At 36.2% G+C, this 15,592-nt stretch overlaps 1 protein-coding gene across 1 annotated transcript in view; it reads left to right on the top strand.

Moving 5' to 3' along the window:
* Positions 1 to 15,592, top strand: part of tenm2b (teneurin transmembrane protein 2b) — a 261,826-nt gene that overhangs the window by 162,690 nt on the left and 83,544 nt on the right. Inside the window, exon 5 of the mRNA XM_073823963.1 lies at positions 418 to 643. Coding sequence (XP_073680064.1) covers positions 418 to 643 — 226 coding nt within the window. The remainder of the gene's footprint in view (positions 1 to 417; positions 644 to 15,592) is intronic.

The following is a 15,592-nucleotide window of genomic DNA, read 5'->3' as shown; positions in this document are numbered from 1 at the left end:
GTATAACTGATGTAGCTAGCATGTCAGGAGCTAGAAGGCAATACAAATCTTTTTTTTTCTCATACTTACAGAGACTTCAATCAAATCTAAAATCCAGACATGTTATATTTCTCCACCTAGCAATAGATTTTATCAAAGTCTTCTTGTTGTGTCTTCTTAGATCTCATTATCCATAATTGATCCCTCACTCTGTTGCAAAATGTCTAGCATTTCAGCTCTCCTCCTTTCAGTTGCAAGCCTTTCACGCATGACTACTGAACAGCAAACAGATTACAGCTCCATTGAATCAAAGTAGCCTAAACAACTTGAGGTTCTGAATCTGTGGTCTAAAAAACATTTTGCAGACAGCATCCTGTAAGGGAACATAAAAGGAAGAGATGTTCTGTGATTAATCTCTCTTTTCCATCTCTCTTTCAGGTGCGTCCAGTCATCACAGTCAGACCTCCCTTCGACCTCCTCTGCCTCCCCCGCACAACCACCACCAGTCATCGGCTAATTCCCTCAATCGCAGCAACCAGGCCAGCCGGCGGAACCCGCAGAGCCACGCACCTACTGCCGCCCCGCCAGATGGACCCTCCACCCCTGAATCTGTCCAGCTCCAGGACAGTTGGGCTCTTAACAGCAGTGTCCCGCTGGAGACACGGTAAGTTTCACAAAAACACCAAAAGGCACCTGCTAGGGCTGCAGATTTCTTTTTTGGAAAATTATAGAGCTATTGTACATTTTTATTGACTGCATATTATGGTCAAAATAATATGAATTCTAAAATAATATAAATAAAATTATATGAATAGAATTATAAAAAAAAATAAAACAATTATTAAAATTTAATTATTTTCATTTATATTGTTACAGTAGTAATATCATTTCATAAAATAATATAATCTATTTGTTTGATGACTATTTACAGTATAAGTATAGTATACTATTGAAGTTTTGAATCAAATATAAATATATACACAAATAAAAGGGAGGAAATAAAAAGTAAATGAACCCTTTACTTATAAGACTTTTTTATTTAAAATACTTTTTTTTTTTTTTTTTTTACAAAATTACAGTTTTACACAGTATATAATGTACATTTTTATATTCTATATTTGTATTAATAATTGTTTAAATGCATTATTAATTTTCATGTATATGGCATTCAGTTATATTTAAATTAAATGATAGATATAATATAATCTATATTTGCTTTGTGAGTAATTATACAGTAATTGTTCTAAATAAAATTACAAAATCTTAAATCCCTAGATAAATAGCTATCAATATATATGGAAAAAAAGTAAACTAAAAGTGAATACTTACAGAATTCAATTTACTAAATTATGATTTAATATACAGTACACTGTTGTTCAAATGTTTGGCATCAGTAAGATTTTTAATGCATTTTTTTGATTAAAATACAGAAAAAACTCATTTTGTGAAATATTATTGCAATTTAAAATAACGGTTTTCTATTTTAATATATTTCAAAATTTAATTTATTATACAAAGCTGAATTTTCAGCATCATTACTTCAGTCTTCACAGTATATTATGTACATTTTTATATTTTATGTTTATATTTATATTAAAAATTATTTTAATGCATTAATAATTTTCATTTATGACATTCAGTGATATTTAAATTAAATTACATAAAATAAATATAATTTTTATTTGTTTTGTGAGTAATTATTCAGTAATTGTTCTAAATACAATAATAACTTTTTAAATCCCTAGATAAATATGGAACAAAGTAAACTAAAAGTGAACACTTTAATTTACTAAATTAAGATTTTATATGCAATGCTGTTCAAATGTTTATGTCAGTAAGATTTTTAATGTTTTTTTTAAGAAGGCTGCATTTATTTGTTCAAAAATACAGAAAAAAAATGTAATTTTGTGAAATATTTAAATAGCAGTTTTCTACTGTAATTGTAAATTGTAAATATTTTAAAATATAATTTCACTCTTCAATGTCACATGATCCTTCAGAAGTCATTCTAACATGCTGATTTATTGCCAATGTTGGAAACTGTTGTACTGAATAATTTTTCAGGATGCTTTAATGAAAAAAAAGTTTTAAAAAACAGCATTTATCCAAAATATTTTCAAAATTATGGGGTAATAAAAAATGTTTATTTCTTTCTTTAAAATAAATTAATATTTTTATTCAGTCATCATGTGTCAAATTGTTAAAAAGTGATAGGAAAGATTTACATTGTTACAATGTTATTATTTTTTTGAATAAATACTATTCTTTTTTATTTTTTATTCATCAAAGAATCCTGAAAAAAGTTATCACAGGTTCACAACATTGATCATAATCAGCATATTAAAAAGGATTTCTGAAAGATCATATAACACTGAATACTGGAGTAATGATGCTGAAAACTCAGCTTTGCATCAAAATATAAATTATAAATAAATAAATTACATTTTAAAGTATATTAACATTGAAAACAGTTATTTTAAATCGTAACAATATTTCACAATTTTAATTTTTTTTCCAGCATTTTTAATCAAATAAACACAGCCTTGGTGAACATGAGACATTTTTAAAAAGCATTAAAAATCTTACTGATTCCAAACTTTTGAATGGCAGTGTATATGTACGTATACTTGATTATTTATAGAAATATGTATATTTATAGATTGAATTTTGGTAGTCACTGCATCTAATTATACCCCAGTCTGCAGCGCACAGACACAAAAGACAAACCCATATCACCCACCCACCCAGAGACCCTCACCAAACACCAGTCTCAGGCTGTCACACTCACACACACATTGGATTGTGTCTGCTGGGTCTCTGTGGGTTGTATTTTTTGTTTGTTTTTTGTCTAGTATAGTGTATCTCTTCTTGCAGGACTGGAGGGTTGCTCCCCTTGACTCAACAATACTCTCCTCTATTGCCGTATGCACTATTTATGAGACACACGCTCTTTTTGTGTCTATTTCTTGTACTCTTTCTCTCTCTTTCTCTGTCTTTGGTTCCCATCCCCCTATCATTCAGATGTTTTATTCACCAGGTGCTCCGATACACACCACAACCCAGTTCCTTTACTACCCCACCCAGCACCACGCCGCGTGTCCAATACCGTGTCGACACATACGTCACGCCGCAGAATCCACGAAAAGCCGGGCCACACACGCATAAACACACATTCACACACACTCCACGTCCATCAGCGCCAGTCACCATCCATCTCCTCACAGATCCCTTCCCCTCTTTCTCTGTCTCTCCGTCGCTCTCTCCCATAAAAAAAATTGACACTCACTTTCAGATGAAGCAAGCGCCGACTGAAAAATAGGTCATGCGATGGCACGCATGCAAAGCAGGGCTGCAACGGCGTGCGCGGGATACGAAAAGTTCTGCTTTGAATGCTTGAGTACTAGCTAGAGAGGAATAGGGCCATATGGTGACAGATTGGTTGAGAGTCACAGAAAGTGAGGAATGTGCAGCTGTCACATTAGATGAAGTGTCTCAGTGGTCGCGAGTCTGGAGCCGAGGGTACCGCAGGTGGAGCAGGCAGGAGTTCGGAGGGAGTTTTTACCACCGGCGCACGCAGCTGCATCGCGGTTTTGATCGGCCGCAGGTTTGCTTCTTCAACATTCCCCACGCACACGCACGCAAATGCACTCTCAGATCCTTCAAACGTATCAAGCTGCCTCCAGACGTTGGACGGACTACCCACAATCCCCTGACACTTCAAAGCTCTACCCTTGGCTTGCAGATTAGAATGACTTCCTACAGGGCATATGGACGTGACCTCGAACACCCTCTACCTCATATTGCTTTGTCTGTTAGACAGCCCTGTCTGCCGCAAAGTGCAAACCCAGCACTTCTCACGACGGTTTCATGAGATAAATACCGTCGGGTATTTACAGAGGCAATTTAGAGCTACTCTCAGCACTGCTGTGTTTTTGTAGTGGAGTCGGTAGGGTGAATTGACCCACTATTTGATGCCGCTGTTTGCCCTGTGGCTATCAGGATGTGTGAAGCTAATCTTTTGTACAGAAAGTTATCAAATGATCAAAAATGTTTTAGAAGTATATAAATACATAAATATATAAATATATATATATGAATAAAATATAAATAAATTTATAACAACATATGTGTGACCCTGGATCACAAAACCAATCATAAGTGTCAGGCTTTTTTTAAATTGAGATTAATACATCATCTGAAAGCTACAAATACATTTATATATTTACAGTTGAAGTCAAAAGTTTACATACCTTGCAGAGTCCCAGTTAAACTGCCCACTGTTCTTCATAAAATTCCTTTATGTCCCACAAAGCATTTTTGTGTATTTGAACCCTTTCCAACAATGACTGTATGATTTTGAGATCCATCTTTTCACACTGAGGACAACTGAGGGACTTATATGCAACTATTACAGGTTCAAACAATTCAGAAGGAAACACTATACATTAAGAGCTGGGGGTGAAAACTTTTGAACAGAATAAATAAGTGTGCATTTTTAATTAACATTTTGCAGATTCTGCAAGGTATATGTAAACTTTTGACTTTAACTTTATGTACTTAATAAAAATACCCTTTAATAGTATCCTAAACTGGTATACTATACTAATTTTGTACTTAATGCACTTTAATTATGCAGAAGTGGTGCTGAAGTCCAACTAAAGATATACTGAAGTATATTTTATTGTGCTAAAGTGGAACTATTGCTTTTAAGTATACCAATATTAAGTGGTAGTAAAGACCAATATTATTCGAATATCATACAATTCTCATCAATAGTGACATTGAAACACCTTTTAAACTTAATGTTAAGAAATTTGCATTGTGCACAAGTAGTACTCCAAATAAATTGTAATTAGAATTTTTATATCAGTAAGTCTCAAGTGATATGTCAGTAAATATGTTAATAGATTTGAAATATACTTAGAATGAAATAAATGTATTTTAAATATACAGTCAAACCAACGTTTATTTTTAAGAACTCAAGAGTTAAACTGAGTCAAAACAAATTCATCTTGATAATCACAAATGAATTACAGTCACAACAAAATTTATTCAGACACCTTCAAAATTGGTCACATTATCACAGTTTATTCACTATAGTTTCGAAAGTGGTAACAGAATATGTCAAGAACTCAGAGTTAAACTGTTTCAAAGCAAATTCATCTTAAAATTTCAGTTGACTTTGATAGAAAGGTATATAACAAAACATGGTCAGGTCAAAGTGTCGAATCCAATTTTTGGTCCTTAATTTTTATCAGTTTTACTGGTAGTCCACTGTATGAATAATATTTGGGTATAATATGTCACAGTTTAATAGATTTTGCTATCCTCACTTACATAAATGAGCTTGCACCCGCTAGTAAAAAAATATCAAAAATGATATCTGGTATTTGAATCATTTTTGGTTTGACTGTATTACTTTTTTTGCTAGGAATTTTGTTTATTGAACAGTATTTATTTATTTATTTTTAACTTTTGTTGAGTAACATTTATTAAACAGCAGTATTTAAATATTTATTCATCCAAAGGGTGGCTGTTCGTTAAGCTTTCGGAATGAGCTGATTCAATAAAACAAATATCAGATTTCCCAGCCATATTACAAATACTGTAGATAGAAGAGCGTGTTTCATTACTTATAGCATCAGTTGTCATGCTATACCATCACTTGTTGGAAAAAATAGCTTGTTTCTGGACAAGCTGTTTTCTATAACAGCTGAAGTTCTGTCAAGCAAAAACTAGTGCACTGAAAAATGCTAGTTACATTAGAAGCATCACTTCTTTTAGTTGTAGTTTCAGTTAGTCTTCGTTGTAATTAGCTATATTTTAAATCTCTTGGTGACAAATGAAAATAAACTTTCGTTGTGCGGGCCAGTGTCACCATTTTCCCAAGCTTACTGGTCTACATGAACAGACTCGTTCAATGCTCTTACGCGCTTCTGCTGAGTTTCTGCCACACAGAGGGGAAACTCCAGATGCTCGAAGGTTTAAAAAAATGCAGGCTCACAGCTATGCAAGACTAATTATCTTATGAAATATGATCTCCATCGTTATCTCCCGTCAGTGCATAAGAAATGGCCCAGTTCTGAGGAGCAGCAGAGAGAAGAAACTGTTTTTATTCAAACTGTTTTCCTCTGGGACGTCACACCACCATCAAAATCTCTACTGAGTGTTAGCATGAGTGTGTGTTAATAGCTGAGTATCAGAGTGCGCAGAACACATCAGCTCTGGGAGCTCTCCTCCATAGTCGCGAGTTTTCACCCTCACGTTCAGAAAGCTCAGTATTTATCCATAAAAAAAAACTGGGCCTGCCATTGAGACGGAGCCCAATTAGAGGTGGTTTACTTGGGCTAAAACTCCTGCAGTGCCCCCCTGAGCTGGAGCTAATGACGGTGTGCTCCATCTTAGTGGACGGAAATGGGAGAAGATTCTCTATTAGGCGTCAGGGAAGAGCTTGTGTGTCTGCCTGCTGTCTTTTTCTTTTCTTTTTCCCTTCTATCGCTCTCCCCGTGGGCTTGTTTGAAACACCGGTGTCATTTCTCTCACTTGTTCTGCACATGACTTGTCATCCCCCTAACAGGCCTCTAACTTCTCCGCAGAAAAATACAGAGAAATATCTGCCTTTCCTGCTCTCAATCGCAGCTATCGCTAACTGCTTTTGTTCGTCGCCAGATATATAAATGGCCTAGGTGGAATCTGTGACTTTAATGCACAGATTTTTGGGGGGAAATCTGTGGAAAAGATTAAACATGGTCAAAAGTGTTAAGCTGAAAGTACCACACGTTAAAAGTGGAAATTATATAAACTCCTGTTAAAATGTTTAGAATTTGTAACACTTTTGAAGTCTCTCATGTTTAATTTACTCACCCCACGTCTTTTTTTGTTTGGTCGAAAAGATATTAAGGTATTTGAGAAAAACATTCCTGGATTTTTCTCCATATAGTGGACTCCAATGGGGATCAGCGGGTAGAAGATTCAAATTGCAGTTTCAATGCAGCTTCAATGGGCTCTACATGATCCCAGATGAGCTAAGGGTCTTATCTAGCAAAACAGTCAATAATTTTCTTAAAAATGTATAAAAAATGTATAAAGTTTTCAACCAAAAATGCTCGCCTTGCACTAGTTCAACTTTTTGACATTACGTGACATTACATAGTCACGTTGGAAAGGCCATGCTATGTTGCTAGGCCATGTTGACGGAAGTACCAACCTAGTGTTTACAAAGCGAACATGCAAAGAAAGTCAAATGCCCTTTACAAAAAAGGTCAAACATTGATGTCGAATGGTTGGAGGAGAAAATTAGATGGCGTTTTTCGCCCTACCCTATCTTTTTGTACCGAATTACACAATTATTTTTAGAAAATGACCGATTGTTTTGCTAGACAAGACCCTTATTCCTTGGCTAGAATCTTATACAGTCCTTTGAAGCTGCTTTGAAACTGCAATTTGGACCTTCAACCTGCTGATCCCCATTGAAGTCTACTATAATTTTCCAAGAAAAATCTTGGAATGTTTTCCTCAAAAACCTGGAATGTTTTCCTCAGACACCATTTTTTATTGTTATCAAAGTTGAAAAATTTGCTGCTTAATATGTTTGTGCAAACCTTTTTTCAGGATTGAATCATGTAAAGTTTAACAGAACAGCGTTTATTTTTTAATAGAAATCTTGTGTAATAGTAAAAATATTACTATTAATATTACTATAATTATGTTTTTTGAGGAAAACATTTCAGGATTTCTCTCCATATAGTGGACTTCTATGGTGCCCGAATTTGAATTTACAAAATGCAGTTTAAATGCAGCTTCAAAGGGCTCTAAACATTGAAGGGCTCTAAACACTGACATTGGTCAGTGTCGTCTTATCTAGCAAAACGATTGGTTAATTAAAAAAAAGAAAATTCTACACTTATTAACCTCAAATGCTCATCTTTTCTAGCTCTGTGCCAACTCTGTGTATTCCGGTTCGAGACAGTTAGGGTAGGTCGAAAAACTTGCATCTCATTTTCTGTAACTTCGAGATCATCCTGCATCACTGCAGAAGTACTGACCCAGTGTTTACAAAGCGAATGTGCAATGAAGATCAAATGCCCTTTACAAAAAAAATGTAAAACAGCAATGTAGGGCAATTTTGAAGCTGTAGAAGAAAACAAGATGATCGTTTCGCTAGATAAGATCCTTCTTCCTGAGCTGGAATCATTTAGAGCACTTTAAAGCTGCATTTAAACTGCATTTTGGAAGTTCAAACTCGGGAGCACCATAGAAGTCCACTATATGGAGAGAATTCCTGGAATGTTTTCCTCAAACAAAAAAAAAATTCTGTACAACTGAAGAAAGAGAGATGTGAATATCTTGGATGACAAGGGGGTGAGTAAATTATCTGTACATTTTTGTTCAGGAAGTGAATTTCTCCTTTAAGATTTCAGTTTTCACAGATCCTACTATATATATGCCTGACTATAATGTCTATAAACCAGGCAATTACACTCTAAAATATACAAATCCTTTAATACCCCTGTGCATGCATTAATTCTCTCTTTTATGGGATTTACATGTACATGAGTTTGCATTTCATATGAGCAGAGAATGTATTTTTGGTATTGTTGAGTATTCAAAATGCATTTCAGACTCACTTGAACTGCTATTTTTTTCTCCACTCTCAATGGCCAAAGTGTGGATGCTTCAATTCCCAGATGGTACAAAATGGAGACGTGTTGTGCGACATTATTTTCTTAAGTGGATGGGAATAGCTCTTATCTAGACACTTCACTAGCTGGAGACGGATGAGAATAAAGTGGACAGAATGTAACAGCCTCAGTTTGAGGTTTGTGAATGCTGCCACTGCCTCTTATATTGAGGACGGCAGTAGATCGATGTGCTGTATGAGAGAGAGAGAGAGAGAGTCTCTAGTGAGCCCTATCAATGGACCCCAACATAAAACCATTTTTGGTTGGCTGGGCTTCCTGTGGACATTTATCATATTTTGAGTTTGTGGAAATAAACAGCAAACTTGCATCTATAAAGTGACCATATATTTTGGTCATTACATGCAAACAGCAAAGGACCTTGGCCCTGTAAACAATGTAGAACACCAAACCAAAGGCTTTGTCACCGGATCGGAAATCCCAATTAGGCTGAATGTTTTGGACAGTTTATATATTTGTGTGGAATACTAATTCACCTTGAGAGATGTTTGTGTTTGCATTCTCTGTTAAATCTCATGTTTGCTTGTTAATTGCTCTGGACCTTTCCGCCTCTCCCACAGGAGGAGAGAAAGGTGTTTACTGTGAAAGTGAGATTTTTTGCGGCTTTGCCTTGTTTTTGCTTATTGCCGTGTTTCTCGGTCGTGCTCTGTTTGCGCTGCTTGGTGTGGATGGTTTGCTTGTGAGATGTCCCAGTAGGGCAATCATTCTCTGATTGGTTCGCTGCTGTTTATGTGCTAACAAACAAATAAAAATGTGCAAAACCTTGGTATTATGAATTCTTTTCAAATGTGATTAGAAGCATCATACGTACAACAGAAAGTAACAAATTTAGAAAGTAATGCACACCTGAAGTGGTGATACTTTACGCCTCAGGCACACCTCGGGTGTGCATTATTTTCTAATAATGCAACGGTCCAAAGTCAATTATTCCGCTTATACTACGGTTCCCACACCTCAAGACATTGATCGGATATTTTTTGTCCTTAAAACGCTATTATGAGTAGGATTCATTTCTTACGCAGCTCATCCAACGCCTATGTTGCTAATTCCAAAACTTCATTTTAGACCTAGTAATGACACTTGAGCCTTTGATAGCAAACTAATGCAGTTAATAATGAAGTTTAGACAGACCGACAGATCGGCAGACAGGCAGACAGACAGACGCCGTGATTTTGCCAAGTAAGACATATTCCTGGATCAACATCTTTTGTTGATCCTGGATCAAGATTAGTGTCTAAAAATAGACAGAAAGAGAGAGGGAGAGAGAGATTAAACTTGTGAAATACCCCTGTGGGTCTCTCAAAAGTGATTCCAGCAGTGTCTCTACTAAAAGTAAAACTTTAAGTTAATTTTCTTCAAGACCATGCCGTTGTTACATCGCTTATGAGAAATGCCATGTAGCTTTTAAGTTGTTAATCGTCAGAGCAGCGTCTGTAAGGGAGAGAGAGTGGGAGAAAATAATAAAATGTAATTTTGTGGCAAAACATGGAAACAATCTGTCATTTTTATCCTGTTGTTCACTGTATTTATTTGTTTGGCCAGTGTCGTTGTGGGTTTTTTGGTTATTTAGCTGTTTTAGGCTTTTAGGACCTTTGAAATAACTAAAAACATGTGGCGAAGTGATATAGACAAGTAATGCGGCCAAGAGCTGCCTAGAACTACGTTCGCCGTGCGTTTCCCTGAAAAATAATGCACACCATGAGAACATTCATCAGCCAATCAGATTCAAGCATTCAATGGCCCTGTAGTATAAGGGTCGATTTTTGCATTGTCTGAACAAAAAACAGCAGACAGGCTTATTGAAAATGCACATTCATTCTCTGCCAGTAGGTGGCACTTTTCGAATGAGGGAAATATAGCAGGTTATCAACGAATATCAACGCCATCTAAACTTTTCTAAACTCAGTCGGTTCCCTTCAGAGCAGAGGTTGCATTAGACTTTACAGGGTCGTAAAAATTCTGTCACAATATATTATTACCTGTCATTTTAATTGTCATATTTTAATTATAATTACACATGTAATTGCTATTATTATTATTATTATATTTTTTTTTCACATTTTAATTTTTATTCATAAACCTACAGGACGATATAGGCTTAGCAGAGAAACAACAAAATACGCTAGGGTTAGGTAAAAAATAAATACATTTACCTTACCAAATGGACAGGGGTGGGAATTACAGTTACAAGATACATCACCCTCAGCGTAATAAGTCGATGACCTCTGCTTCAGAGATACATTCACAAAAAGCATTCAATTATTCAATGAATTCATAGCCTTTTGAAGTCTAATCTTCACAATCGGCTACATCGCAATTCTTGTCTTTCCATTCTCAAATTTAAGACCTCATAAAATGATATTAAAGACATTTCTTATACCATTTAATGCATTTAAGACTTTTTATGGCTATACATTTTAAATTTGAACTTAATTTATGACTTTTTAAGAACCCGCAGAAACCCAGAAATTTCAGTCCTGTCAAAGTGGCTTGTGGAAGTGACCGTTACACACCACTACTGAAATCGACCCGCATTTAGCGGGTTGGTGGGTGTTAATGTCAAGCCTGTCTATCAGTCTATCTATCTATCTGTTTGTCTTTCTGTATGTCTGTCTTTATCTTTAATGCTATATAATCTTCAAACCACTAAAAAAGAATAAGATGGAGTATCAATTAATTTTGCTTCTGCATGCCATTTTGCAATTAGTGTCTGTCAGATATGATGCAGCGTGAGTCACATGCCTGATAGCCACAGGGTCTGTCCTGTCTTTCTTTGTATATGTGCTCATTAATCACTGGGGGTATGTGTGTAAACTGAACCTAAGTGTTGTTTCCATTACCTTGTAGATGTAGCTCAGGGGTTAATGACTGTGGGTCACAGTTTGAATATATTGCTACTCTAACGCTTTTATGGGCCGCTTAGTTCTCCTTCCTTTTCGGTCTTTCTCCATTTATCCATCTCCGTCTCCCTTTCACACATCTCTCCTCTTCAGTGTAATGTAATTTGGCCTAGAGGGTCGATTATTCACATGGCCCCCGATGTCTGGCTTTAACGCTTCTCTTAAGTTGATTTATCTAACACGTCTGTCAAGCCATATGATGAAATATGTTTGGACTTCAAAGCATTTCCCGGATATTATCTGCTCTTTAAATATAGATTTTGAGCTGCATTATTTATTTGTAGGGTCTCTTCTTGTATACTATTATGATGAGACATAGCAAGTCCTTGGTATGGAAAGACAATGTTTCATATTTTGTGCTCTGTATTATTAAACTAGAATGGAAAAAAGATTGTCCGCCTGATTTTAGACGAATGGTAAAGGCTTGAATGAGTTACCTTGAGCTGGAGCTTGTCCACAGATGACCGTGACTGCACAGCAAGATTGCACTGTTTAGTGCAAGGCCGCACGCACAAAGTAAAGGCAGCGGAGTAGGGAATGACAGATTTTCTCTCTACCCACTTCACTGCTCTCATCCAGCTCGTATGAAAAACACAGTTCAAACTCACCCACTTATTCTGCTGTGAATTCGACCCACAGCTGAGCAGGAACCTGACAGTGCCATTTCACAACCTGTTACTTCTTTCCAGCACTGAAATGAGCAGCAGCAACCAAAAGCAGAAAAAAAAGAGAACAATTCAAAGTAAAATAAAAATTCTATCATTTTTTTTTCTCGCCATCATGTTTTTCCAAACTTATATGACTTTCTTTCTTCTCTGGAACTGAACAGGACAATTTTAAAAGATCAGTTCAAAAGCTGCTTTTTTCATACGTATAAAGAATACAGTGACCAGGGCCTGACAAGCTCAAAACCACTTTTTGAAACTCAATAATCTACAATCTTCTGAATCCTTATGATAGATTTGTGCGAGAAACGATTGGAAATTTAATCAAATAGCTGTCAAATCTCATTCACACTTTCAAATCATAACACACTTCCACAACTGGCAGTTGGGCATGTGACACACAAGAACCAGTGCCATTAATATATTGATTTGTGAATAAAATGCAGTCATATTGACAACTTTCATAGTATATTTAATGTGAGCTATGCTTGACAGCCCATCACTTAAATCCTTAAACCTTTGGGTTCCATGTGAAAAAAAAAAAAAGAGTACTATACTAAGAGTAGTATTTTTAAGAAATTATTCAGCAAGGACACATTAAATTGATAAAAAAGACAGGAAAGACATTTATAATGTTAAAAAAGATTTATATTTCAAATAAATGCAGTACTTTTGAATTTTCTATTCATCAAAAAAATCTTTAAAAAGTATCATGGTTTCTACAAAAATATTAAGCAGCACAAGTGTTTTTAGCATTGATGATGTGTTAGTTGAGCATGATTTTTTGAAATACTGGAGTAATGGCTGCTGAAAATCCAGCTTTGTGTCACACAAATAAATTACACATAAAAAAATGTTAAGTATTTAAATTAATAATGTTTCTGTATATGTATTATTCAAATAATGCACTCTTGGTGAGAATAGGAGACTTCAAAAACAACCCAAACTTTGAACAGTGCTGTAGAATAACATAAAGGTGAGTAGATCATGTCCAACCTGGTCTCATGATGAAAACGTGGGAATGTTTTTGCGAGACAAAAAATACGTAACAATAAGTACATATCACTGCAGTTTCCAACAGTTCTGACTTGAAATGTCTGTGAAGTGGTGCTATAAAAATAGTGCACCATCTGCACTACACCTAAAACCTAATAGTATGAACAAAAGTGAATGTGATGTAAAAATGTAACCGCAAGCATGCCGTTCTAGCTTGTTTTTCAATCTCTCATCTTTCAGCTCTTTCATCATACAGTGCCCTCCATTAATATTGGCACCCTTGGTAAATATGAGCAAAAGTGGATGTGAAAATAAATCTGCATAATTTATCCTTTTGATCTTTCATTCAAAAAAATCACAAAATTCTAACCTGTCATTGAAGTAAATCAGTAGAACCTAGGGCTGAAATCTCATTATGAAATAAATGTATTTTCTCTAGTTCACATTGGCCACTATTATTGGCACCATATTATTGCAACATCCTTTTCCCAAGATAACAGTTCTGAGTTTTCTCCAACAATGTCTAATGTCTGACAAGAGATCAGAGACCATTTCTTCATACAGAATCTCTCTAGATTCTCCAGAATCTCTCTTCCCAGTTTCTATACAGGGTTCAGGTCAGGGAACTGGGACGGCCATGGTAGAAGCTTCATTCTGTGCTCAGTGACACAATTTTGTGTTGATTTTGATGTTTGTTTTGGATCATCGTCCTGCTGGAAGATGCAACCATGGCCCATTATAAAAATTCTAACAGAGGCAGTCAGGTTTTGATTTTTTATCTGCTGGTATTTGATAGAATCCATAAAGCCATGTATCTAAACAAGATGTCCAGGGTCTCCGGCAGAAAAATAGGTCCACAAAATTAAAGACCTAGCAGTATTTTTAACCATGGGCATGGGGTACTTTTTTATCCCTGTCTGCACCAAAACCATCTGAAGGGTTAGCTGCCAAAAAGCTAATTTTTAGTTTCACCTGACCATAGAAGCCAGTCTTGTTTGAAGTTCCAATCATGTCTGACAAGTGAATATGCTGGAGTTTGTTTTTTGATGAGCCAGGAGGATTTTTTCTTGAAACTCTCTGGAACAACATGTGGTGATGTAGGGGTTGCTTGATCATTTTATTTTAGGCTTTCTGACCCCAAGACTCAATAATTCTCTGCAATTCTCCAACTGTGATCGTTGGAGAGTCTTTGGCCACTCAAACTCTCCTCCTTATCGTGCATTAGGATGATATAGACACACATCCTCTTCTAGGCAGATTTGTAACATCTATAGTTGATTGGAACTTCTTAATTATTGAGATATCCCCCCATTTTCCATCGTTTTACTTCAATGAAAGGTTAGAATTTTGTGAATTTGTCGAATGAAAGATCTAAAGGATAAACGATGCAGATTTATTTTCACAGTCACCTTTGCTCATATTTACTAAGGGTGCCAATATTAGTGGAGGGTACTGTAAGTCAGGTCTTTCATGGGATTCGTACCTAAGGATTCCACATCCTAAGTCCAATTCCATGTCGGCTGAGCTACCGAGCAAGCTTGTTACATCCGGAAAGCGAAAACATTTGGAGCTGTGTGTACGGAAATGATTACAAGTGCTCGCTATTTTACCATCTCTAGTGGACATTTCTGTTGGAAACTGCAGTGATATATACTTATTGGTGCGTATTTCGCGTCTAGCAATTCATATGTCTTCGTCATGAGATCAGGTGGTGTCAAATGTTACTTGACTGCAAGTTCAGTTCAAATCTGCTTGCTATCTGTAGATTTGTAGTAGAGTTTCTGGCCAGTGCTCATGGGTTGTTCTGGCTGTGGGCAGCAGGGAGCAGTTGGATGCCTAGCAGGGGGGCGACAGAGAGGCCTGTTGGAGTCAGAGTTGACCGCCTGTCCCGAACAAGACACATGGACAAAGATCTGAGGCTGGTTTAGCATAGGACCTCAGCCTGAGCCAAACCTAGTGCTCATCAAAGCTTCCTGGTCAACTGTCATCTGCTTTCATCCCCTTTCCATCTGCCCCCATCCCCAAGTACACACACACACACACACATTCCCCGTTTTAGCCCACCTTTGACTTTTTGCCCCACTGATACAATAGCAAATCTGGCATTATATGCAATAGCATTTCCCTCCATGTCACAACAAGCTGGTGCTGTGTTGACCACTTTATCATTGCCATTGACCTTTAATGTTATGTCTGATGGTGATAATATTTTGAATTATAAAGGTTTGATGTGGCCCAGGGTGCTTAGAACTGTTATTCAGTGTCCTACTGAGTCTTAGCAAGCACAAAGATTTAACAACAACAAAAATCAATTCTCTCTGCTGACCATTCGATTGGAGTTGTCTTTATGATG

This window comes from Garra rufa, chromosome 19 (genome assembly GCF_049309525.1).
Source record: "Garra rufa chromosome 19, GarRuf1.0, whole genome shotgun sequence".
NCBI classification, from domain to species: domain Eukaryota; kingdom Metazoa; phylum Chordata; class Actinopteri; order Cypriniformes; family Cyprinidae; genus Garra; species Garra rufa.
The sequence above is the reverse complement of the archived record's forward strand: the minus strand, read 5'-3'. Positions and strand labels throughout refer to the sequence as shown.